Source organism: Telmatherina bonti (genome assembly GCF_933228915.1).
Source record: "Telmatherina bonti genome assembly, chromosome: 5".
Taxonomy (NCBI): Eukaryota; Metazoa; Chordata; class Actinopteri; order Atheriniformes; family Telmatherinidae; genus Telmatherina; species Telmatherina bonti.
The window spans coordinates 22,544,049-22,571,251 of record NC_136623.1 but is presented as its reverse complement, the minus strand read 5'-3'; the positions used below and the strand labels follow the sequence as shown (position 1 = coordinate 22,571,251).

At 39.2% G+C, this 27,203-nt stretch overlaps 1 protein-coding gene across 1 annotated transcript; it reads right to left on the bottom strand.

Moving 5' to 3' along the window:
• Positions 1-535: 535 nt before the first annotated feature.
• On the bottom strand, positions 536-27,203 carry nkd2b (NKD inhibitor of WNT signaling pathway 2b). Its single transcript, XM_079240934.1, has 10 exons — positions 27,076-27,203; positions 26,943-26,969; positions 26,723-26,814; positions 6,939-6,999; positions 5,845-5,972; positions 4,730-4,825; positions 4,414-4,555; positions 2,883-2,940; positions 2,640-2,767; positions 536-1,680 (listed from the first exon to the last, which is right to left on the bottom strand). The coding sequence occupies exons 1-10, from the start codon at positions 27,098-27,100 to the stop codon at positions 1,058-1,060; spliced, it is 1,380 nt and encodes a 459-aa protein (XP_079097060.1). The 5' UTR covers positions 27,101-27,203; the 3' UTR covers positions 536-1,057.

Genomic DNA, 27,203 nt, shown 5'->3' with positions numbered 1-27,203 from the left:
TCTATCTATCTATCTATCTATCTATCTGTCTATCTATCTATCTATCTATCTATACGTACATACACACATATGTACGTATAGATATGTGTGTATACGTATCCATCTATCTATCTATGTGTGTGTGTGTGTGTGTATGCATATATAAAGGTGTGTGTGTGTGTGTGTGTTAATGCATCAGGCATATGACACAAAATTCTTTTTTTCATTAGCAACACAATCAGTGTTTTTCATGTCTCTTTAATAAAGTGCTATAATGAAAAGTAAATTAAAAAAAACCTCTGCAATGTTATAAATGAACTATATAACGTTTATTAAAATATATAAAAGACAAAATTCATATATGCATAATTATATCCATGATGAAATATGCATATAGGGTATAATAATTATACAGTAAAATGTGTTTACATATATAGATTTTTTATACACATAGCAAGATATTTTTGCATTAAAACTGGCAGTGGTGATTTCACCCCCCCACCCCCTGGCCTCCCACCCCACACCCTCAACCCCACCCTCAAACAGGAAATCCCTCAGTCCACAGCAGGCTCACAAGATTGAGGCCTCTGTGAAAAGCTTGAAAGCAGCAGCACCTTTGCACCTGAGATCTGTGTTTCGGGAAACGTCTCACACAGAGCAACATGACTATACTGACATATACTGTAGCTTGTAGAACTTGAATCAAACACTTGTGAGGACATAAAGGGACACACCAAAAGTTATCTGATCTTCTCCTCTTTGTTTTGGTTCCTTTGATGAATGTGTGTAAGGACTGAAGCCATTTCAGCAGAAAATCTATAGAAACACTGAAAAACTGTGCCACATAATATTTGTTACTACACGACAACATCCCTCTGGTCCAGTAACGTCTTCCGTCACACTACATGTTCCATTAGTACACCTTATCTCAGGATATGTCTGTATATCTCGAAGGAGGACAATATAAAGATCCTGAACGGAGCACATGACATTCTGACTGGATGACCAAGTCCTTCAGACTGGTGTGGTTGGTTGGGGTTGGTCCAGTACAGTTTTAGTCCCTGCACCATAAAGGCTGTCATGTCTGGTGGTAATGGTGGTAGTGGTGATGATGGTGATGTTCGTGGTGATGATGATGCTCATGGCGCTGGACCATAGGAACCACAAATCCTGGACTACCAGGAGGGCCAGACCCCTGCTCTCTCTCCAGGCTTGGCAGTACAGAGGGCACTGTGGGTTGCTGCTGAGCATGTGACTGAGGTGGCAGAGGAGTTTTGGATGGAGACAGAGCCTCACGAGCTTTAGCCCTCAGGCGTTTACTGTGACTGTATTGCAAAGGGTGCTGGTGGTGACTGGAGGTTTGAGCTTGATGTGGCATATGATAGACATCCTGACCTCCATGGCCTGCAGCACTGCTACTATGCAGCATAGATTGCAGAACAGGATGGTAGCCATGGCATTTAGTGGATTTGCCAACCCCAGTGCCCCCATTATTCCCAGCACTCCCCTTGTAGTTTCCTTTAGGGGATTTTGGGAAATGTATACTTTTGCTTCGAGCTTCTGCAGGGCTGTAGTTCTCACTGATGACCTGCGAACGGCGCTGGTGAGCAACTTGGGCTTCTGGTTCCTGGGAGCGTGAGCGACTCTGGCTTTGTGATGCCCGAACATGAGCTTCCTGTGGGGGGAAGACAGGGGTGTTTCCTGAAAAACAGCAAAGAGACAGAACTGGTTTATAAATTAGTCAGACATTTTTCAATTCTAAGGTCTTATCATTCATTCATTCATTTTCTATACTGATTGGTCCAATTCAGGGTCACAGTGACCAGCAGTTAGTAAGAAAGAAGCAGGCTACACCCTGGACAGGTTGCCATCCAAGGCCAACACAGATAAACAACCATTCACACCAGCATCCACTTCAAGGAGGAATTTAGATTGACCAGTTACCCTCACATGCGTGTCTTTAGATTTTGGGAGGAAGCCAGAGTACTCGGTAAGAACCCACGCCTACATGGGAAGAACATGCAATCTCCACACAGAAAGGCCCCCGTTTGAACCTCACCCCTGTTGAGGCTCAAACATATTATAAATATAACTGCAGGCCCCATTCTCCCCCCCTCTCTGTTGTGCTACAGCTCTCCCTAGTTGCAAGTGTGTGACCACTGTGTTGTTTGCAGTTTTTGACAGTTTAGGCAGCCTTCTTGGCTGTGACTTAGGGACAGCAGAATTCTGCAAATTGCATTAAAACCACCAGATAAGCAAAGAAAGGAGTTTTTTTTTCATAACCTGATGTATTACTGTCTTGGCATGCAGAAAACGTCTTCAAATATGCAAAAACAACAATAAGAAACCTCACTTTCATGCAAAAAAAATGAAGATGCGTTTATAGAATTCAACAGGGTTCATTGTAAAAGTGGAAACAACTAGTCAGTTGTGTGTTTGATGATTCACAATAAAACCAAGAGGGGACACGACTGTTTTCCATCTGTCATTAATGGCATTTACTCTTGTCAAAGAAGGAGAAATCTACTTCATGTGAGCGTTCCATTCATCTCTAATGCAATAATAAAAAATTCAATCTTCCTTCTATAAACAGGAAAAAAAAATAGATATAAGTGCACAGTGTCAAACAGGCTATAAAAAAGATTAAAAACAACCCCTACCTTCAAATCTGGATGTGTAATTCTCAATACCAGCGAGGTCCAGGTAGTGATTCCTCCTCTCTGTGTTCTCATCCACACAGTAATGTTGACCCTCAGTAGCAGGTGGCTCATTGCCCTGCTCCCTACTGCTACAGAAGAGCACATTTAGAAGTGTGAGAACACCAAAATTAGTTCCACATTTTTTACAGGTACTTTAATCAGGGAAACATTAAAAAAAAAAAAGAATCACTGGTAAGTATTAACCTGATATAGGAGGATAGCCGTTTGTCTGATGAGCGACCCTCCTCCTGGTGACTGCGATCTGAAGAGGAAATCACCAAAGTTCAGACTGGGAAGAAGTACATGGCATCAATATACATATAAAGTCACCATGCTTGGGGAAGCGCCTGCATTCATTCTCCAGTAAAAGAGGAGCAACTGGTAAGTACAGTAATTAGTCCAGGGTATGTAGGAAATGTTTAGTAGTCCAGTTCCACTTTTCCTCCACTTATTAGTTTTTTACCCCAAAACCCCCCAGAATGATCCTCTTTTTGTTGCTGTGATGATGCTTCCATCTGTCTAGTCTGGCTAATGACAGAGATCACACACACACACACACTCAAACCTGTCAGTCATAGACTGGGATTTAAAATCCTTATAAAACTTCTAGTTCTGATCTGTGCATGCTGAAACATGTGCACAAACACACACACATGCAAAACCAAAAAATTATAAGTTCTTCTAAATTGAATTATACAGACACACACACACACACACACACACACACACACACACACACACACACACACACACACACACACACACACAGATATGTCCTTAAGGCTGGAGTGAAATAATTTCATAGACATTCATTTGCTTTTATTATTATTTAACACAATATTTTAACTTTATTTGTCTGATTGAATTTTGGGTAAGACTATATGTTGCTCTGCTCAGTTTCAGAATGCTCCAGCCTTTACCAGCTCTCTTTTGTCATCTGATTATAGTTACAACCAAATTAGGACTAAAATATAATGGATCGATACATTTATAAATCAATACATTTTCCAATTCCAAATGCTGCCCCAATCCAGAAAATTCAATTGTTTTAATCATTTGTAAGTACTTATATGCATTTGTATTTCACCGGGAAGCTCTGGCAGACAGCTGTCATTTGAAAGTCCCTCGAAGTAGTATGAAAGTTCCTTTGTCATACATTTGCTATTGTTATCATAGTATGGTATACATAAACTAGGAATAATTACCTTTGCAAAGAATGTTATGCTTTGCCATGGTTTATCTGTTTGTTTGTCTGTTAGCAACTAGTTTTGCAGCAACGCTGTTTTGCAGCAACGCATAAACTACTAGACAGATTTTTATTATGTTTTTTCTGAGAATGCGTCTCAGTCTTCTTTAGATTCCATTCAATTTAGTTAATGATCTAGACCACAATCTGCATTCAGCATTTTTTTTTTTGATGGATTCATTATCATTGGAAGAAAGGGCCATTTTCAGTATATATGCATATAGCTCCACAAAAACTGGTCAAGATGCTTGGCCAAAAAATACAGGAGGTATTCCAACAGGTTTCATAAGATAACAAAGAAAGATCTGGATCCCGGCAAAATTCTGGATACTACGATGCAGACACTAGGAATCTAATAGTGTGTACATAAAAAAATAATGTGGGACTATAATATTCACATACTCCAAGTGTTTTCTTATTTAAATCATGTTATTTATGTTATTAACATCTGAAAATGGCAAAACCTCATGGTGATGTATATTCAGTTACCTGCTCCTGTTTCTCTTCTGAAGCACTTTGGCTCAGGAGTGACAGTCAGTTTGACACGCAGAGTCTTGCTCTTGTTATGGCAGGAATGGTTCACAGAGGCATCCACCACATCATATATAGTGTGCATTAAACTTGACATGTCCTACAAAGAAAGAATAAAAAGAAGTGACACACAAAAATCATGGAAATGGAAATAATCCAAAGTATCAATATTTTTTATAATAATATTTTTATATTATAAATACACAAAGAGACTTATCAAGGAGTGCAGGGGGAATAACACAATCAGGAAAGGCAAGACAACACATTCATTCACCTCTTTAGTAACTTTCCCACTGTTGTCAAAATCGTAAAGAGTGAAGATCCACTCCTGCCGGTTGTCGTCCTCAACAGAAATGTCACACTCCAGATCCTGAGAAAACATGTGTGCTTCTTTAATACAAACAGTTAAATCATGATGACATGCTTCTTTTTGAACATCATCAATACCACACTACAAAAGCAGAATACTGAATACATTTATGACAGAAGGGGGCAGCAGACTACAATGTATTTCATCGTTTGTGCTGTTCTGTTCATTGTAAGCAAAAAGGTTGGTGCAGGACGATAGTGCCTGCAGCCTTTTTTGTACAACATATTTATTTAAAGTTAGGCATAAAGAAAAGAACTGGGTCAGTAACTTTAGACCTTTCTGTTTTATTCTTATTAAAAACACACACACTGTTCTTATATACAACTTTCCTGCAGCAATTTTGATACAGATGTATCTCATAACATGGCCATGACTGAAAAAATAAACATATGGAAAATAGACCCTGCTGCAGGCACAGTGGAGAGCTGACACTGTAAGAGAGAAAGTGTGCTTTAACAAGGGAGGAGAGCCCAGGAGACACGGAGCCCTTTCAGGCTTTGTAATATCACATCAGCTCATATAACTAGCAGTGATCATTGAAGGGCATATCTAAGCAGCTCTTTAGAACATGCAAGTCTAAACATTACAATCAATTTATTCTATTTGTTGGCCCTTAAATTTAATCAGGATGTGGTTTGAAGGGATGTCAGCATACCGACAAATGATCTGTGCAGTGAGTAATGGCGTGCAGTGGAAGCTTGGTTAACCACCAGCATCTTGCTTTTAAACTTAAGGCTCCAAACTTTTCATGCACTGACACACAAACAGATTTAACATTACTGGCTCTTAGCACATGGATTAAACCCTGTTCTGACCTACAATAAACTCAATCATAAGAATTCGCTGGAGGATTATGTAAACATTCCAAAACAATTTCACTGTGGAACATTTTACTAGAAGTTATGGCATTTTCAGCACTTCCATTCCACAATGCACATGTGAAGAGTTGTGCTATTTTATTATAGTACATTAAATCAAAAAGCAGTCCTGAAATGTTTCAAGGTAATGTTCTCACTTACATCGAGGCTGATGCGTTTCTTCCCTGAAGCTTTGCCGGCATCTCTGAGAGCCTCTTTCTCTCCATCCTCAGTGTGTAGGTACTGCAGGTAGCTTTCGCAGCCCTCTGCTTTCTCTGGAGGAAGAACCACTGTTGACACAAGAGAATGCATCAAACTGGAGACAGAAACATAGGTTTCTGATGCAGGTAGACCTTTTGTGTATACAGTGTGATAGATAAGTGGAGAACCGGGGCAGTACATAAAAATCTAAAACTTACAAGACTGATGCAGAGGAATTTTTTTCCTTTAAAAATAATCAAATATTTCCATAGTGGATATATGATTTCCATGTTCAGCAGTAGCCAAAAGCAAGTTTTTCTTCAAAAGAAGAAACTGTGTTAGCACAAACCACAGGCGTCTACATGTGCATGGCACTTAAATATTTCATTCTTTCATATGAAAGAATATGAAAGAATGAAATATTTAAGTGTCATTAAAGCCTAAAGATGATCATATACACACACACACACACACACACACACACATATATATACATGTATATATATATATATGTATATGTATATATATATATGTATATATATATATATATATATACATGTATATATATATATGTATATGTATATATATATATGTATATATATATATATATATATATATATATATATATATATATATATATATATATATATACATATATATATACATATATATATATATATATATACATATATATATATATATATACATATATATATACATATATACATATATATATATACATATATATATATATATACATATACATATATATATATATATGTATATACATATATATATATATATATATGTATATACATATATATATATATATATATATATATATATATATATATATATATATATATATATATATATATATATATATATGTATATATATATGTGTGTGTGTGTGTGTGTGTGTGTGTATGATCATCTTTAGGCTTTAATGACACTTAAATATTTCATTCTTTCATATGAAAGAATGAAATATTTAAGTGCCATTAAAGCCTAAAGATGATCATTGAGTGAAAAAAAAAAATCCCTACTCCACCTACCCTCCAGGGGACAATGGTGATTTGTGAATTGTCCTTCCTTCAGCTCACCATTTGCAAACTCCTAGTAGAAAGGAAGAAATGAGGAGAGAAGGACAGGGAGAGGAGGAGGAAGAGAAGAGGGGTGGGGGGTCCAGAGATGTAAGTGAATCTACAGTTCAGACCACAGACACAGAGAAAACAAACAGTTCCATCTAAAGCGTTTCCTACTCAGATGAGCGGGAGAGAGCTTGAGGCTCCAGCGCCGCCAAACACTTTGAACATCTGCTTGCTTATTGTGTTTCACTGTCTGGGACGCAGCAAGCACGGCCACAGCCAAGCTTTCAAGATTCCTCCGAGCCCTTCAAACGGATCCCTCACATCCATCAAAAAACTTGTGATGCACTTCATCATCTGAGCTCTCGCTCAGCCAACCTGTTTATTCTCATCTTGCTTGACATGAGAGACCCGCTGAGGAGCGTTTGATGAAAGCCCAGAGTTTAGGAAAAAGTTTACTTGTATTTATTGCCTACAGCTCGACTCGGAGAAGTTTGGTTTATGTAAAACAAACCTCAAAAATGGGGTCTCTGCAGCATTTATTTTAAATGGATGATAATTGCCAGATGGAAACTTCCATGAGAGAGGATAAAACTGATTAATTACTCAATTCCAGAACTGTAAGAAACAAAAGTAGGACAAAGGGATGGAAAGAAAAAAGCTGTGCTGTCATTTGTGAATAATCTATATCCAGCATTAAACAGAACCGCAAAGCATTCCACACATGCTAATGCAGAGGCATGCAGAGGAAAGGGAAGCAGGGGTTTCCAAGCACACACACACACACTCACTTACAGCTATTTTTTAATTACAAGTGGATTGTGGAAACAATGAAAATTAAGTGCAGCACAGGTCCTAAACCACAAGCACTTAAACAACAAATGATTAATCTTATTTACGTCATTCTCAGTAGTCTAAACTGCTCCACACACACTTTGAAATAAAAACCTCAGCAGATTGATTCAAGGAGACCCACTGAAATGAGACAAATAAAAAACAGATAGATGCTAGAAAACAAAAGAACTCCATGTACCTTTGACAGAGCTGAGGCTTTAGTCAGAGTCTGAACATCTGCATGCGTTTAGGTGAATGAGCCCCCTCCCTTTTCCACCTTCTCTCTCAGAGTAATCACAGCGCCAGGGCCTGTGGTTCTGTTTAACAATCTCAAAGACCGTGATTATTCCTCACTTCAGAGGATGATACCTCCGGCCTGTAATCTGCCCCTGACCTTCAGCACTATAAGGGGGGGAGCCTGTTAAGTCTCAGGGCCAAGGCTTGGATAGCCCCTGCAAATTGGCCACCAGAGACATGAGAGAAAACAGAAAGAGAATGGGAGCTGAGGGGAGGGATGCATCAGATGAGCAAGAGGAAGGAAGGAGGTAAAGTGGGGGGAAAGGGGGAAAAGGAGGAAGGGGATGATAAGAGAGACAAAAACAAGAAAGGAGGGACACAGATAAGAGTGGGGGCAAAGGAGGATGCGGTTTACGAGATGGAGCCTATCTGTTGCTCACTCTGGTCCCTTGGAGCTCAGTGGGAGAGACGGAGGTGGGTTTTTAGAGGCTTTTGGGAAAAGTGGGGAAAACTGGTACCACTCCCTGAGCCCCAAACAAGAAGCCGTCTTTAATAATCAGACACAAAGAATACACACAGTATCCCTCTTTAGTAGGTTCTGTAGCCAAGTTGTTGTTTTCTTTCTGTACTGGAAGCTTTTATCTCCCCTCTTTGTACTCCAGTCCCTTAATGAAGGGCAGTGTGTAAGAAAATGGGAGTTCACACAGGCACACTGTTCTGTTGCTCAGAGGAACATCAAAGACAGCTATTGATTCTTCCCATCCTCATTCCCATGAGGCGTGCGGAGCAAGGTATAAGCACCTCTAAATGAAAGACAAGATTCAGCGTTTAATATAACGAAACGAATCAATCAACCAGCTGCCAAAAGTGAATCTTGTCTTTAATTAAAACACAGATATCAGGAGACGTCTTGCTGAGTGTTCAATGAGGGGACTGGCAGGCCTTGTATTGAACACATGGTGCTCCCACCGTCACCAGGACCACCTCCATGCTCATTACATCCATTGGGGGAGCTAATGAGAGAGCAGGCTAGGTCTGACCGCAGTCTGCAGTTTAATGTCTAAACACATGGCATCTCCATCCACATCGCCCACGGTGTTGGGCTCAAATCTGCCCGCCACATGTGTAATTAACTTCTTTCTGGCATCTAGCAGCACTCATTCTTTCACTATCAGATCACAAACTGCTCTGCAGGCCGTGTAAATCTGTTAGCATTTTGAAGGAAAAGTGCTGTCTTTCTTCAGGAGTTGTGTGCACCTGAAATCCTTGATATCCGCTTTAATGCAGTGTTAAAAAAAAAGAAATAATAAAGTGCATGTGTGGGAGAGCCATTTCAAGAAGTATGACAGGAAAATGATGAGATATTAGATCTCTTTTGTCTTTAAAAAATGCATTGGAAATATGCACTGACAGTGTTCCATGTAAACAAGCTCTGTCTCTCCAACACCTTGACATAAGAGGCAGAAAGAAAGGTGTGTGAAGTTTGTTCCTGTTTAATGCAGCAGTTCTGCCAAGGTTCCCCAAAGCCTCCGTCTACTGCCAGACTTTTATGTGGGATAGGGTAACCAGGGGAAGCTTTCATAGCTCCCAACCAGGTGACATCAGACATCCCCCAGCAGTCTGTCTCTCCCTCTGCCTGCCTACCACCCATCCTCCCTCTGGAAAACACTGCGCATCTTTGTTCTCACATCTCCCCCTCTAGCTCACCCCCTAAAAATAAGTGCACACACTTCTTTTAGTCCATTCTTCAAACCATATGATGCACATTTGATTTAGAAAAAAGAATGTCATAAAAAAAACTGTGGCGGCTAACATTAATATTGTTTATACTGTTCCACCAGCCTTGGGGAAGGAAGTATGGCAGCATGATCAGATGTCTTAATGTGTGTCGAAGTATAAACATGTGCTGGAAAAACACAAAAACAGGCTCAAATCTTCTTTCTGGTGTTTGTTTGAAATTGTGTTTTTCTCTGCACACAGTAGGCACTTGTATTTATTATAATTTTAATTATAATTTTAAAATAAAACTAATACCTTTGTATTGTTCTGTACAGCGCCTCATCCATACAAGGACAATATTCTTATTTGCTTCATTTGATGCAGAAATACATTAGAAGACAAATACTGAAGGGTTATTAGAGGGAGTTCTCTGACACTTAAGAGGGCGCCACAGGAAAGGCTTCATGACCACCAGCCCGCAAAATGGCATTCCTGCTCCAACCAACCATTAATTGGAGGTGATCATCGGCCTCCAAAGCAATGAAAATGAGAACAGAGTATTATCAATATAAAGAAAGGAGCACCAGTTCATAAACAAGCTGCATTTTCTTATGCATTCCAGAGCATGCAACTGGAGAAGGAGTGGGGCCATTGAGAAATAAAAACCCTCCATTCCAGAAGAAACCAACCTGGCCTTGACTCAAAACCAGATGTGAGCGGTTATACTGGAGAGAAGCAGAGCAAATGAGAAGGAGATGAGGGGTGGAGAGAGGGGGTAGGGGCTGTGCCTAAAATATGAAGAGCTAAAAAGAAAAGGTCAGTTGCACAATTTCGATCTTTTATTTGTTCTTTTTTCCTTCTCTGCTAGACAGTAGAAGGATGATATGCTGCTCTGTTGATGGCTGATAACTCACCATAACTCACTGGTTAAGCAGACTTTAGCTTTAAGTCAAAAAGATTGTAATGCTTGGACTTAATTGTTGGTACAGTATAAAATACTGATGTTTGCACAAGAATTATGAACATAAATGAGCCATAAGAAATAATAAAAAGCTTGGATTTGGAGGTTTTAGTGTGAAATAAGTAGATTTAATTTGCCTTTGGCTACAAATACTTGTATTTTGTCTGTGTTTCAGTGTGGACTCGCATGCCTTTCTATGAATGGAAATAAGATCAGAGCAGAACGCCACCCTGTCATCTGGACTAGCCCCATGCAGCTGAAATGGCCCAGATATGGCCCTTTCAGGCTAGCGGGACTCTCTCTGAGGTCAAATAGGAGGCAAAACCTCTCCCTTGGCAGGACATGAATCATCGAGGCGAAGCCTCTTCGGTCCTAGTATAACAACAGCTGTGGTGAGAGATGAGCATGCTTGCCTGTCTATGTAAGAGCAACACGTAAACCACTGAAAGTCACCCTCCTCTTCCCATCTCACCCCTATCTCTGATCTTTCTCTCACTTTGATTATGACCTGTTGAATGGCAAAAACAAAGATTAGCATCATTGGCTGACCACCTTACATCTGTCACCAGCGCTGTTATCAGCTTGCCTTCATTAAAGTGAGCTTTGATAGGATGTTGATGTAATGGTGCAGTTTCCCCTCAGCTGTCACAGCTACTGGAGGTACCATGTGCTTCATACCAGAGACTGAATCGAACTCAAAAGGCAAGTGAACAAAATTCTATACACTGCAAGTCTTAATGCTTTTCATGCATGTTAATAGTTACAACAGTTACAACAACAACAACAAATAATAATAATAATAATAATAATAATAATAATAATGATAATAATAATAATAATAATAATAATAAAAGCAGCCTTCATGGTTCACTCAATCCAAAAACACACTACAAAAACCTTTGTTAAGTTATAAAATCTGTTCTCACACACATTACAATTACACCATAGAGACCATGCTGCTTTAATTCTCTGGTACTTTTGCACTACAACATGCATGTTGGTGTAATGCGATAGCCTCTGCATGGGCCTTTTATATGACCAATGCCACATGTTACACGCACTTATAGATTTAATGATCTCACTTGAACAAAAGTTTTGATAAACGGGCTCTTTTAACAGTCACTAGTGAAGCAGTCTTATTTAATTATGTTCTGAGAGTTTTATAAGTCAAAACTTAAGGTTTTCCTTTAATTCAACAGGACGACGCCTCATAGCGGGCAAGATTGTGCCTCGAGTCTGAGATGTTTACCAGTTAAAAAGAATAATTCTTTTAAAGGGGAAAGAACCCAAGCCTGCCTGATTTACCAGAAATTCATGCTTATAAAAATAGATTTCCTAAATATGGAGCCTTCTCAGAAATGAATGGATGCATGAACCTTGTGATATGATGAAGAATTTTCTCCTAATTTACTGAGTGCTACATCAATCTGTCCTCAGGGCAGATATTGTATCACTCAGAGATTACTGCCTGGTGAATATTTCATTGTATGTAACTGTTAAAAGGTGAAGAGTCATACATATTTAAAAGTTAGATATTAAAAAAGAGCACTTATTTCTGGCATTTTCTTGCATCTGTTTATGTGTAAACTAAAAACTTTAAAAAGCATACATTAGATTTGCATGTCTTAAGATCCGATACATCAAATAAGAACTGAGAAAACATTTTAATTCAGTGCATTACGTTAAATTAACAACTGTTTTCATCATGAATGTTTCTACTGGCCATTATCTCAATAACTGACTGGGAAAAAAAGTCAACAAAAAGCAAACCGGTGCATCTTTTATAAGTTGCAAACCAAATCATTCATACATCCTCTCAGTTCCAAAATGAACCAGGGAACAGGAAAATGTACTAAAGAAAAGACACATGCATACACACTCTGACAAATAAGAAAGAGCGAGTGCACAAGGTGACAGCATATCAAAGCCAGTGTGGGACTCAGACAGGATGTTCCTCTGTTTCTGGCCTACATGTGAAATTCGGTACGCTCCTGCACAGGCCCCCAGCTCTTAAGCTTGGCCAATGGGGAGTGCGTCCAGGCCGATAAAGCTGAGGGGATTTGTTCCACATTCCAACAACACAGAGGATCTCAGAATGTCAGGTTGTGGGTGAGGTGGCTTGGATGCCAATCCCATTATGGCCCAAAAGGTGGGCATTTCCTGCAAGCATCCGTCTGAGGAGTATTTGAAACTCACCAGCTGTGATAATCCCATGAAGGGAAGGGTTAGTAGAAATGAACTCTTCCAACTGCTCTGTGTTACAGTCAGCAAAACTTTATAGACACCTCAGTGTGGTGTATACCTGTACTTCTTGCTAAAAACCATTCCAACAGAATCACTATAATCTGACAATGCTTTTAGTGTACTGTAGTCAGTGTCAGGTTTCCAGCTGTCGATCTAGCACTGAAATGTCAACTATAATTGCTCTCACCTGTGAGATAACCACCGACACCACTGTTTTCACTGTTCATTTTGTTAAGCTGCAAGAGATTTGAGTCACAGCTTTGAAAAGCAGGCTTGGCAGATCATAGGGGCGAGGTTCTGTGGTTGGAGGCTGGTGGAGCCACAGGCGTTACAGAGCTCCTGCGGGTGACTGAGAAATGTAAACAAACCAAGTTGGGGAAGGACAGCTGCACATCAGTGTTGAAGAGCTGCAACATTACCCAAGCTTTTGTACAGAGCACCATCCACAACCTATTTTATCTAATGTATCCCCCTGGCCCTATCTGACATGCTTAAGTACCTCTTTATCAGTAGCCATTATGTTAGAAAATGTACTCTTCCAGAAAGATTACGCACTGAGTGTTTTTCAGTGGAAAAGCCGATAAAATTCAGTTCGACATGAATAATGTGTTTTGGTTGAGTTTGTAACAGTACTGGTAGCAACAACTTTAACCATTCTTTTCATATCCTTTAAAAACTAGTGCTGGATCATTTACTGTGGGATATGATGGAAGCTGGAAAAAAAAGGAATTTGCAGACAAGTGAATCTAAATTTGAAGCACTTTTAAATGAATAATTAAAGCATGCAGTCATGAATGTTGTACTGTATCTTTACCAACAAAACCATTTAAATGATGCTCAATGGTATTTTTTCACCCAAAATGTTCACTAGTGTTAGTCTTCTTTATTGATCTACATGGAATTTAAAATGAATAAAACTGAACTTTTTTTTCTTTTTTTAAAAGTATGATGTAAAAAATACCATATAGATCTAAAGCAAGCTCTTGTTTTTGGTTATGGATTTATTTATTTATTCATATGTAAGTAATTACCTTGGACCACTGGCTAGCCGCTTTTCAGTTCCTGTCAGTGTCAAGAAATCTTTTTTCTTGTCATTTGTATGACAGTTACATAATCAGAAATCTGCTGATGGGTTAGTGCAAATAATTGTAGTAATATTTTCAGAGAGAGGTTTTCAGAAATTCAGGATTTAATTGGATAAAATGTGATTTTTCTTTAATATCAGTGAGTATTGGCCGTAGATAAAGACTGGAGGTAAAAACAGCTGATTGTTAGTATGAATGTTATGTCCAGTGGTAAGCTTAAGTGCCCTGTGGTATAAACAGAATACTTATTGCCATATTCAGTTGACCCAAAGAGAGGCAGCCCCCGATTTCCACCCATATTGTGAAGAATCCTTTTAAAAAAACATTTGTCCACAATTTGTCTACTCTCTCCCAAAAATTAATGGAAGCTAAGTTAGACAAAAAGCCACTCTCAAAAATAAAGATCTGCCTTTTAGTTTTTGCATACAGTTACAGAGAGCTAGATAAATGCTGACAAATACATAACATCCTTAGGGGAGGTAATAACTTATCAAGCAAATGTAGGACTGTGAGTGTCAGAATCTGAACACATGTGTATTTTATTTATCTTTAGTCTATTATAGTTGAATGGCAGATTTAAGAGACCCTATACATTCAGAGCTCAAATGTAATGAGAAACAATCAGAGTTTGGGTGGTGTACTCTGTGCCCTGAGGTAATTTAAGAGAAAATTGCATGGCCAAAAGCAATGAAAATCATACATGTTGGAAAAATAGGACAAATGAGCCCAACCTGTGATGAATGTGTGGAGACGAATTGTTAGAATAAAAATAATTCAAAATAAAACATTTTTGAATGTTTTACAGTATTTGCTAAATATGGCCTTAATATCACATAGAGCATCACGGAGCTCCAAATGCCACAATCTGTAGATATATTTTCCTCAAAAATGCGTTCCCTTGTTTTCTGTTTTGGCATTGGCGCCCTTACTTAGCATGTTAACACACACCTGGACTTTAAATAACCCATTAAATTAATACCATTAGAAGTGGAAGAAAGAAACATGAAAGTCAGTATTTGATTTCCAAACTGACTTGCAGCACATTTGTGCACAGTGAACTGCACCACTGGCTGTGTCAGATCTGATTCTCATCAGGGTTCTCAGTTTGCCTTAATTCCTCTTTATTCAGATTTATCATTTCAATCAGCATTTTCTAATCTACAACTTCAAATTGGGCAAAGTTCATATCTTGGGCACAGATTCATAAGTAAGGCTCTTTTGTCTTTATGTCAGCCTTGCCTGCAAAGGGAGCTTCAACTGAGGAAATGGTTGATGTATGGATGAGCAGTTTACCAGCTTTACTTTTTAAAAAAATATTTTTGACTGCTTATCAACTTTGTAGTTCCCTGTCACTTGTGAAAGAAAACCACCTTTTGTCGCACAATACCATTTAATCAGCCAGTAAAGATTTAAATGGAATTCACATTATTGCAAATTGATTTCTGGTTCATAAACAATGTTCATATTATGAAACTGTTTAAGATATTGTGCTCTTGCAACATTTCACAAGTACTGTTTATGTGTACTTAATTCTTTAGGTTGCTCACATTAATTTAAGGCGCTCCTGTTGTTATATAGTTGTGGATCGGTTTAAGAGCTCCCTGCTGGTTTCTCTCAACATGTCTTCCAGCAGAATAACAGGTTCAGGGTCAAAACCACAGCACTACAGTCCACTAGTTACTGCTCCCTATAAAGCAGAGAAGAGAAGGGCAGATGCATTTAAGTAACCTAAAAAAAACTACCTTACGCAGCCGTGACCGATCAGCTACTAATGTAGCATGACCTCTTGAAACATTCATCTGGGAAGCATTTTAGATAAACAGAGGTGAACTGCTGTTGTTTTGCACTATTGCTGCATTGACGGGATTTGGACTTACAGGTCAGAAACAGCTGAAATACACAATTCAATGTAGTAGGATGCAACACACAGGCAAATGGACAGTCACAGTCACTCATAATTCATGTACTACAACTTAAGTATATTCAGTGACATCTGTTAAACTTCAGGTACCAAGACATCATCTTACTGTAAAAATATCAAAGCTTGAAGTCATTCTGTCCTAGGTAAAAAAAAAAAAAAAAAAAGTCCTGAAATCACAGACTACCTTACAGCTTTCAACACCACATACAAAGATTAAGACCTACTGGGAAAAAAAATCATCTTGTGCCTGTTCAAAGCGCCTGCACACCTTTTATCTCCTTTGCCTCTTTGCACTTGTGTAACTCTCCCTGACTGTCCAGTACCGCCGTCTCCTCAGCCGGCAGGGATTGCCAGTCTCAAAGACCACAAGAATTCTTGACACTGCAAGAACAGGCTTAATTCCAAGCTGTGAAGTTCCTCACAGGCCTGGAACTGGATGAAAGGTCATCACAGGGTCAACACCAAGTGTTTTCCTGAGAATTCCTAAAAATACATTCCTGCTGGGCACAGGAAGCACAAGAAACTCCATGATCTTCAGACAACGCGAAGGAAGCCTGGATATGTAAAATGGAGAACAGCCAAAGGGCCACTGGCAGTAATGTTTTGGCGTTTGAGATGCAACTTCCCATGAAAAAAGACACAAAGCTGAAAGCTGACGAGAAACAGATGAGATGGAGAGAAGGAAAAAAGAAGCGAGCACATAGGCAAAGTACTGATGCACCGAAATCATGCAAAGCTCATTCATGTTTCTGTTGAATTATTCTCAAAGAAAATTATTGTTCAGAAATAAGAAAGAAAAAAATTATATATGGAGGCGGCATATGATGAATTACTTTTGAAATCACAGCTACGAGACAAGAATTTTAAAATCTTGCAGTGCAAACCATGAATTCGAAATATGCTCAACCATATCACAACTAATATATTCGTACAAAAAACTTCACACAAATATGCAAAATAAAGATTTAAAGGACGCAGTCAGTGAAAGTGTAACATCTGTGCTTCTTCAGTTTAGACTAAGGCTCACATGTGCACCTAAGTGACCTGACAGACAGCCTGTGTGTCTGACACACTGTTCCCCAGTGTGAATTTCTGAAACGTAATTCATCCATGGCACAAGCAAAGATCAAAAGGCCATGGGGCAGAGGGCAGCTTGGGCTCCACCTTCATCTCCAACTTAGCTTTTGCAGCGGACCTAGTAGAGAACTGATGTTTTTGAAGCCATAATTGTGAAAACCAGGTCTGCAAGACTGGGAAAGAATCTGCACTTAAACATGGGCTACATGGCTTTGCATTAGTTTCCTTCTATGCTCTTATCTTATCTCCAGCTCTGAGCAACAAACCTGATGGAGTCTTTCTCTCTAACATAAAGAGGGTCTGAGGCTAGTCTACTTGAAGCACTATGTATGACACTTGATGCCTGATAAAAGTGTGATAGCACCTTAAAAGCTATTAAATAATAAGCAGATTCTAAGAGAGAGCAGATCTCAGTGTGAGCTCGTGATAGTGAGGGTAAAAGTTCATATATTCTGATATAATGGCATTTTTTAAGTGATAGGATCGGTCAGGCCCCTATCAACACGAAGAGGTAGGTGCTGGTTATAAAGATAGATCTTGCTGAGCTGTAATGCATCTGAATTTGACTTTAGCCATGAATAAGGAAGTGTTCTACATTCCCTGCGTCTTAACCATAATTTCTGACCAAAGTAACATGTTTTCCTATGACTGCTTTTCTGTAACATGAAACATGATGGCTTAGCATGATTTCTTTGTCATGTATCTCCTCTGAGCAGATGGTGTCTCTAGCAGGCTCCCAGTGAGGGGGAAGGCATCTCAAGGAGAACTGCTGTTTATTTGAAATGAGCCTTTAGGTAAACACGTTACATGGTACACAGGGCCAGGTCAGCTTTTTGAAGTGGACGGGCTCAGGAAAGAAATGGGTGGGGAAGAAAAGAAGGCTACCTTCAGAGGATATGAGAACAGAGGTTTCTTTCAGCTGTGTTTCATCCTATCCCTTTCTTTGTGTAACATATAGAAAGAGCACAAAAACTGCCTGGGTCTATAGCCTTCATGTATTGTAAGAACGGCAGAGTTTGTATTTTTCCTGCACATATTAGCAGAATCATTTGAAGTTTTTTTTCCTCTAATTTAATCCCTCTAAAATCTCACCACCAATGAGAAACAGAACCGCTTCCTTTTAGTGGAGACCCATTGAGGGTTTTGATGGCGGGAACAGGTTTGTGTAACAAAAGCAAGCTCGCAGCCTTTCCGTGGTGAAGGGGAATGTTTTGTGCAGAAGGAAGACCAGGCCTGTGCTGTCTGCAGAATCTGGGTCCAAGCTTTGAAGCTCCTAGTGTGTTTCAACAGCTAACCACTTTCAGATGGGACTGTGGCGTTTTATGAGCTGAGTAATAGCGATACCTACACATGTGCAAGCTTGGGGTCCCAAAGAGGGGAATGCTCTGCTTAGAGAAAGGCTCCTCAGGGGTCTGGGTTAGGCTATGTTTGATATATCTTATGCAATAGCATCTTGGATATGAAATGGAAGACAAGAAGATGGAAAAACTGTTCACTTGTGAACACAGATTTGCAATAAACTGCAACTTTTTATGACAGCAAAATAATCTTGCATGAATGAACAATCACCTGCCAAAACTTATCATAGAGTATTTCATGGTATGCATAACACATTATCTGTGTCCAGAGAACATCTTAAAATGAAGCAGAGGCTTTGCTTAAAATAGCAAACAGGGTCTGCGGTCTGTGTGGTGTTACACTACAAACGACAAACCTATTATGTTGGCAGGTTCACGAATGTAGGGCACAGATGAAGTTTCAAAGCATTCTAGGGTAACAAAAGTGAGCGGCCAGGGGAACAATCCCACTGCATCAAAACATGAAAGGTGTTAATGAGCACCCCAAAAGCTTAAATCATGTTCAATATTTTACATAAATGCTGACCGTTACATCCTCTTCATCACACTAGGAAATAAGAAGAACAGAGGTAGTCATACCTAAAAATGATAGCTGCCAGTGTGCTGTGATGCACATTGCTGTTTAGTTTCCTGTAAGTTTGTACTGTGGAACATATATGTCAAGTCAGCATCTGACCTAAACAGAGGCGATTTAAAGTTTCCACGGACTGGATCCAGTGGAAAACACAGTTGTCTGCTAAGTAGATTCCATTGTCGCATAAGCAAATAAGTAACACCTCAAACTCTCTATGGTCTGCAAATATTTCAAACATCAACATCTTGAACAATTTAATATCTTCCGTATCTCCGTATCTGATGTTTTGGAAGCTTCCTTTGTCCTCTGTTAGCTTATGATAAGCACTCTTTTCACTGAAAATTAAATTAAAACGATGTGATCAATTAACATTTGCTATAATGAAAGAATATATAAACAAAATGAACAACCATAACTGAAAAAAATATAATATTCCCCTGACTGCTCTGAGGCTTTCAAAATGAAGTCCACTTGGAAAAGAACAGGGGTTTATGTGGAAACATACCTTACACACTAAAATGTAATAACCTTTGAGTCTCCCGGTGTTTTACTTGGCTGCGAGAGCACAAGATCAAACACAGACTTGAATCCAGCAGCCTTTGCCAAAAATGTCAGCGCTAAGCACTGGACTCCAGCTTCAGGTATTTTCTTTCCCCTGGCAGGGAGCAGAAGTAAAGACACAGACCAGCATTAACCCTCAATAGGGCTGCCCTTAATAGTCATCACCACAGTGAACAGGCAGGGGAAGTGAGGTCCACCTTCTGTCATTGGTGACCACGCACATGTAGGTCATGAAGCGTCACTGAGGACACAGAATGAGCTCCAATCTGGAAGTTGAGTTATTTGCATATGAGTGCTTTAAGATTTGCTGTCATCTACTTCTGTGAAGCAACGCTGATGTCTCTGAAGTTTGCAAACAGATATCTCATAAATATCATGAAAGCGGTGACAAGACTCAAGTGACTTCAAAGTGGTGATGATGAGGCTGAGATATCTCTAAAGGCAACAGAGCTTCAAGTTGTCTGTCTACAGACATACGCACCAGTGATGACAGAGGTGGAGCGACTGCCATTTGCATTGTCTAATTATATTCTATTCTCCTTTGAGCTGCATAAGAAATTTACATGAATCTGTATTCTATGAGCCAGTGGTAAAACTAAATGTCCATAAAAACCAAACTAAATTATTAAGAAGTGCTATTCATTTTGTATGTTAAAACTGATTATATGTGTTGCTTACTCCCTATTCAAGGTTATAATCACACAACTGTATAAATACTACAATAGAACAAGACAAATATAGCTTCATTTCAAACTATAGCCAATAAATGTTAGCTTGGCATGACTGTATGAATGGAAACAGATGTTTATAACGGGTGTGGATAGTGAAGGTGGGATTTAAATGTATAACATGCATTAATAGGATATTATGTTCTCTTTGAAGTTGGCTTGTGTGAAGAACTTTTAAGCAGAGAATGTCTTAAAATCAACAGACAGAAATGAGAGCGCTCTCAAATCGAAGAATCAGGTTTACCAGTATGGACTCAGGATGAGAAGAGCAAACTTTCAGACATCTAAAACAAATTAAACTCACAGCTTATCAAACAGGAACTAGATGTTGGAGATTTTTAAATCAATGCTGTCTTCTGCATCATACAGTTATGTGGACTGTCTGTTGCAGCATGATCTGGTATGAGTGCTGAAACTCGGCTGTTCAGTTCATAAGTGATACAGTGAAAAGCAATTGAACAATAATACAGCTCTCACTCAAGTCTGTATGAAAGTTTTGAGGTTTGCGTTTTTTAGATGGCAAAAAAACACAAAAAAATTCACTTTCAGTTTCGCTTAAATTAAAGATTTATTTTTTGGTTCTCCAAACTGAGAGCACGCTGAACACTTAACAGTGGGATAGACTGAAAATTGGGATTGTAGTGCCTAGCAGTCACACTCTGAATCACAGAATTTGATGGGCTGATGGCGTCAATGCTGCTTGAAAGTTTGAACTTTTCTTCCCAATGTAGGCGATGCTGACAAAGAAAAACAACTTAGCCAACAGCAAACAGTATCACCCTATTTAAAGGGACAAATGAGTCTGACCTGAAATGGCAACGTGAATTACATCATATCTGATCTGTGGTGTGACATGTCTTGGCGAAAAGCAGTGACTTCCTCTGCAAACATGTTGGTTAAAGCTGGGGTAGGTAATGTTGGGGAGCGAGCAAGATGTGAAAGTGGCGCCATGTCTTAGCTCCTCCCCCTCTGGTTTTGCTCCTTGCGTGATCCAAGGCTTTTTTCTTACCTCCGCCAAGGAGGTTATGTTTTTACCAGCGTTTATCTGTTTGTGTTCAAGTTAACTCAAAAAGTTACAGATGGATTTTAGTTCAATTTTCAGGAGTTGTTGGAAATGTGAAAAGGAAGAACTGATTTAATTTTAGTGGTGATCTTGATGTTTTATCATGATGTTTTGAAGTACATTCAAGGCATTGAAATACCAGTTTTATTTCTGTACAACACAGAGAGAATTGATGATGATATAGATAAATTTACCCCAGCATAAGTCTTCTCAGAAATCTACTTCTAAGTATCAGGGGTTGCTGGTTTTGGCACATGCTTTTGAACTAAACCCACATGTTGCTAAAAGACCATTTATGACCGATAGTTTTTAAGGTGGTTCTGCTGTCTACCAACCAAGATAATTTTTTTCCCAATGGAGACTTTCTTTATTGCTCCAGTTCTTAATTACTGGTCTCCTTGCAGCTGGACTCCGAGTTCTGAACTCATGGTCATTATGGCATGGCAGTTATTATTAATTAATAAATTGTTGGTTACTTTTGAGCACAGTTGAGCTAAAAGAAGCAGTGTTACTGATTTTCTTCAGCAAAATAAAAAGAGAGAAGAGTGAAGCTTCAGTAGCATGCAGCGCTTGTCATCAAATCAACTAACTTCATCTGTGGAAATCTAGAAGTTTGATTGCTTCAGAGGGATGTTGATGCATTATCATGAGAGTGTGGTTGAACCGACTGCTACAATATAGAGCAGAGAAGTTTCGATTACAAGATGCACACAGGAGAAGAATGAGCACTTTCCATGGCAATGACCCCATTATTGCGCTATAGTTGCAAGAAAAGAGCTTGTAGCTGCTACAGTCAAACTAAAGATACCATATCCAAACTTTAAGATGAGTTTGTTTCAACTCCAAATCTGATCATTGAAATAATAAAACAAGCAAAAATCTGTTGGCTTAGGGTCAATGAGGCTTTACTTTGCCATAACATGTCCCCTAATGGCCTGATTGGCTGACTATACAAACTGTTTTTACTTTCAATGAGTACTAGTCAGCTGGGGCTCAAGCTGAAAGGAAGCAAACTGCTTCAAAGTACTGCAGACAGTATAAATACTCTCAGAAAAATAAACATTTAATCTGCTTGGAGTTGTTCTAATGTCTCTCCCCATTATGCAGAGGCCACACAAACCACTCTGTATGTCTCACACACTCACTCACAGACACACAGACACTCCGAACTCTATCTCTGACTTAAAGGTAATGCACACTTCAACATTTGAACATGAATGGAGGGCTAAACATGGATCTCAGGCTCTGTGACACATGTTGAAGACAACCAGATGATGATGTTTACACTGACAGGGTGTTTCTTGCTTAACAAATGGCTGAAAAAAAAAAAAAAAAAAAAATCCAGGAAAGTCGCATCATTTTTGTGTGTGAGAGCTAAGGTGAGATGAGGTCAATGGTCAGCTTCTGTCTCTATCCACAGAACAGTGAAAAAATCGGATGAAGCCCTTCCTCTCTACCATTAAAACCCTCAACGTCTCCTTTTGGGAAAAAAAATAAAATGAAAAACACCCTAACCCCTATTCCTCCTCCTTTTTCCTTCCCCCCTTCCCACCACAGCCCCTCTCCCTGCTCCAGGATTTTGCTGTACAAACCAGGAACAGATGTCTGCCGGGGCCGTGCTGAAAGACCCCGCTGTTCTGGATGCCAGCCACATGCTTTTCATTCAGAGATGAAGGCTCACAGCTCACCTTCTTGTGAAGCCAATTTCAAAAAAAAGGAGGAAAAAAAAGAAGGGGTGGAAAAAACCAAACTCTCCAAATGCCTTCAAGTCTCTTCAAAAGCAGTACATATATGAGCATACCTTTTTGTCTCCTCTCTTCCATGCATTGTTCCCTGGTAGCACCTCAGCAAGGATGTTTTTTTTTTGTTTTTTTCATTTGCGGCCTTAGATGAGGCAAAAGTAAAAAGTCACAAGATGTTGCAGACAAAAATATTTTTTGAAAGAAGTCTTGAAGTAGTTGAAGACTGCAAGTTTGCATCAAGTGCACGCACAACTCAAAACTGAACAAAAAGCATCTCAGTTTTACAGTTACAGCAGTGTGCTAAAAACTAAAAATGTCAGTTTGGGCCGTAGTCTTAAGATTACACAGATATCCCAGCCTCAGATCCAAATTAAATACTGCTTATTCGAAATTAAAGTGGTGACTAGAAGATATACCAAACTGTCCAGCAGCAAAACTGTCCAAACAAAACATCTATTTTGAGCAGGATCACTGAATGAGGATTTTATAGAAGGGGAAAGTCTTATTCACAGATTCCAAATGAATGTTAAAAAAACATTAGCGCACAATTAGTTTAGTGAGCTGCATGGGAACTAGGCTCTTAAAATCTAATTTATTATCGGGGGGTGAGAGCTGTGTAACTCTCTCTAAGTCAAAATAAATTTGTGTCTTGAAGGATTTTGGCACATAATTACATCCACCTAAATCCCTTACTGAGCCCCCCCCCCCCTTTTTTTTTTTTTACTTCAAGTGAGATATCATTAACCTCTCAAAGAAGAACAATAAAGGGTTTTGTTGTGGTGTTTAAAATGTTGTCACACTCTCTCTACGCAGGCTAGGTCTGTGGGAAGTTTGGAGACAAGACAAGTGTTGAAAGGCTGAATTACTCGGTCAACCCCGTCAATATTTGGGTGTTTGAGCACATCTGCATAAAGCTCCAGAGGTTTAACACAGCTCCATCATGGAACTTACACACCAATATAGTTGAATTAGGGCAAATTGCACATATTAATAACTAGTCTGTTAATGTTTCACCTTGGTTCACCAGTTTGATCTTACCTGTAAAACTCTGATATCACACAAGGTGTTTGAACAGGTTAAACTTGTTTTAGAACACCTGCAAGGAAATGTAAAAATCTTGATGACTGCTGCCAAGATAAGCAACGTCCTCCTGTTGAGTCACACTCTGATTGACTACAAATACCACATTTTGAAGAGACTGTAGGATTGCACAGTGAGGGCACCCTTCCAGCTGCAATTTTGAATCATGGTTCGCAGTAATATCAATATTTAATCAGTTCTTTTGATCATTGTTATTTCTTGCTACAGCACAGCAAAGCAGTCATGATTTTTTAGGATAAAAAATTATTGCTTTATTGAAGAGATGGAAAAAAATGGGCAAAAAAGATCTTAACCCACCAACACACTCACACGCACATGCACACACACATGCATGTGCACCTCACCTTGGTAGCACACTATTCCTCAGCCCATCCCCCCTCCTGGGCAGAGCGGGAGGATAGCGAAGTGAGGAGTGAGGGTTCGGAGCCTCCACTGCTATCAGAGCCCTTTTATAACTCCCAGTTCCGTGCTTTGAAGTCGTGGCCAGACAACTCAGGAATCCTACTCCCCCATTTGACAATGAGGAGGCGGGGGAAGGTGGATGGAGCTAGACCGTCTGTTAGGCTAATCTTCTACTATATAAAATCATAAGTAATTTCAACCATCTTTGCAGCTAATCAACTTGGAATGAGCAGTGGAACTGTGATCTGACAAGGGCCAGAAGTCTAAAATTGATCTAAAATGTCAAATCTCCTAAAGAACTGCTGCTATTAGGTGTTTGACTTGGACCCTCTTTATCATAGTCTAATCTCCAGACATCTGAGATCCCATAATCCAATAATCGCATCTGGAAATTTGACAAAGTAATTTGATCCTTGTGAAGAATTAATTGACATAAGGTAGGATCAGACAATGAAATGGATTTATAGTGTTATATTCGGTCTGCACTAAATGCCTGTTACTTAGATGGGAACGTAAATGGCATGAAAAAGATCCCAGGGACTTTATGTCTGCTGGAAGTTACAACAGCATGAATAAATAACTCCCTGTAAAGGAGCAGGAAGTTCAATATTGCCACTACAATACAGCATTTAGTAAATAGACATTTCTTTATTGAGTCTAGATCATTTATATGCTGTGTGAAGGCTGCAGGAAGCTAATACTTAAAACATTGATAAGTCATTAACTGTATTTATTTACAGTTTTGTCTGCAAAGTGTGTACAACAAAGTTCTGGCTTATTCATAACAAAAGATATTACTTTACTAAAGGAACTGAGCCACAAAACTAAAATCAGAGCAAAACAATGCTTCGACTAAACACCGCAAGGAGGATTAAAGATACATTTTAGCTTTACTCTCTCATGTGAAATCACCACAAATGTTTCTTTTTTTTTCCTTCTTTTTTTTTTTTACAGTAACAAGAATAATTGACCACAAAGAAACAGCAAGATGAATGTGGCAATAACAGATGCTGCTCCATCTGTTAGTTAAATTCTGATTGTTATCCAGTTTTGCTCCACAGTGGGCCTATAATGAAACCAATTAAAGACACAAAATAAATCAAGTTTCTGACTTTGATTGCATGGAGGGTGGGATCCACCAACTAATAACTGCCAAGCCTACGTCTTTCATGGCTTCTTTCAGGGGAGTGAGAACTCAGGCTCCTCTGAGGCAGAGTAAAGTTCTCTTTTAATTTGCCATGAGTGGGCGGTTTACAGCCCTGATATAATCCATAACTCTTCCACTATTACAACCACCCACCTCACAGATTGGCAGTAACTCTCTGTGAACCTCTAGAAGTTTTCTGTCTTAGAGCTTGACTGTCCGGCACCCCTCAAAACGACACACTAATTGAAGTGATGTAATGTTATGCCACAGAGGGCTGTCTGCTGGGAGCAGCGCTAGAATGGGAGCCATTGAGGAAAAAGACACAGCCCTGAGTCATGATGCCAGCAGCCACAAGAGCAAACTTTAGATCCCTCAGCCTAAGAAATGACTACCTTTCCATCCTGCCTCTGTCTATGTGTCTGCCTCACAAACACACACAGATATACACGCACACATACACACAAAACTCATAGCTGTCATAACCCATCCAAAGATGCTGGAGGGGGAATAACCGCAGCAGAGTTGTGCCAGAGCCAGACATGACAGAAAGAACAACAAGCTACAATTTTGCAAAGACATCAGCATGTCCTCATGCATGCCTGGGAATACAGTTCACTTCCACTCAGGTCAAGAAGCTCTTAGATCAGCTTACAGGGGAAAAAAAAAAAAAAAGAAGAATGTAACAGCTTCTTTCAGACAACTTGGAGGTGTTTGACAGACTTATTTCACCAGCAAAATCAAACACACACCTGGCATGCCATTTTTTAACCTTGTAATTATCTCTTTTGCATAGTGTCAAACACATATGTGTGCACGTTCTAGCACAAAGCAGTAGCCTATACTGGGATTTTACTCATAAAAATCCAGTTTAAACAGAAAATGAAACACACTTTTTTCATTCCAGTCTTTAAAATGCTTTGTAATAAAGGCTAAATCAAACTATGTGTTTTTTATATGTATAAAGTTTTAGAAAGAGTAAATAAAAATAAGTGTATACCTGCATGTTTTTCATCTTGTGATCTGTTGCGCTGTACCGCTCACATTCCTCCATCCCTCTCCGGAGGAAGGCGTTCACGACAAAACTGTCTCCTGCAGCACGGATGCACACACACTCAGTACAGTGTCACATACTGGCTACAGACACATGGTTTAATACATTTTCATGATGTATAAGTATTCATCATACAAAAAAAGATGTAGGCTACGCTTATCCTCACCTTCAGGGTTTTCTCTGCGCTTGCACGCTTTGAAACATGAGAGAAGGATGCAAAACAGATCATTGATGTTAGTTTGATGTTTAATACTACATTGTTATAATGCTGTGATTCCGTCAGCTCTGACATTGCTTACCATGTTTTGACTGAAGTTTGCCCATTTTTAAGTCCCCCTTCTTTGGATCAGTAAAGGTACTCCGAAATCCGACAGGGATAAAACGGTTGTTTTACATGGTCACATTGTCTTTGTTTGGCAAAAAGAAA

Excerpts from the sequence above, each read along its gene's own strand:
- nkd2b (XM_079240934.1), bottom strand. The coding sequence starts at position 27,100 with ATGGGCAAACTTCAGTCAAAACATG. Across the intron at positions 7,000-26,722 it reads ACAAGATGAAAAACATGCAG|GAGTTTGCAAATGGTGAGCT; the intron begins GTATACACTTAT and ends CCTTTCTACTAG. Across the intron at positions 2,768-2,882 it reads CGGCTATCCTCCTATATCAG|CAGTAGGGAGCAGGGCAATG; the intron begins GTTAATACTTAC and ends GCTCTTCTGTAG.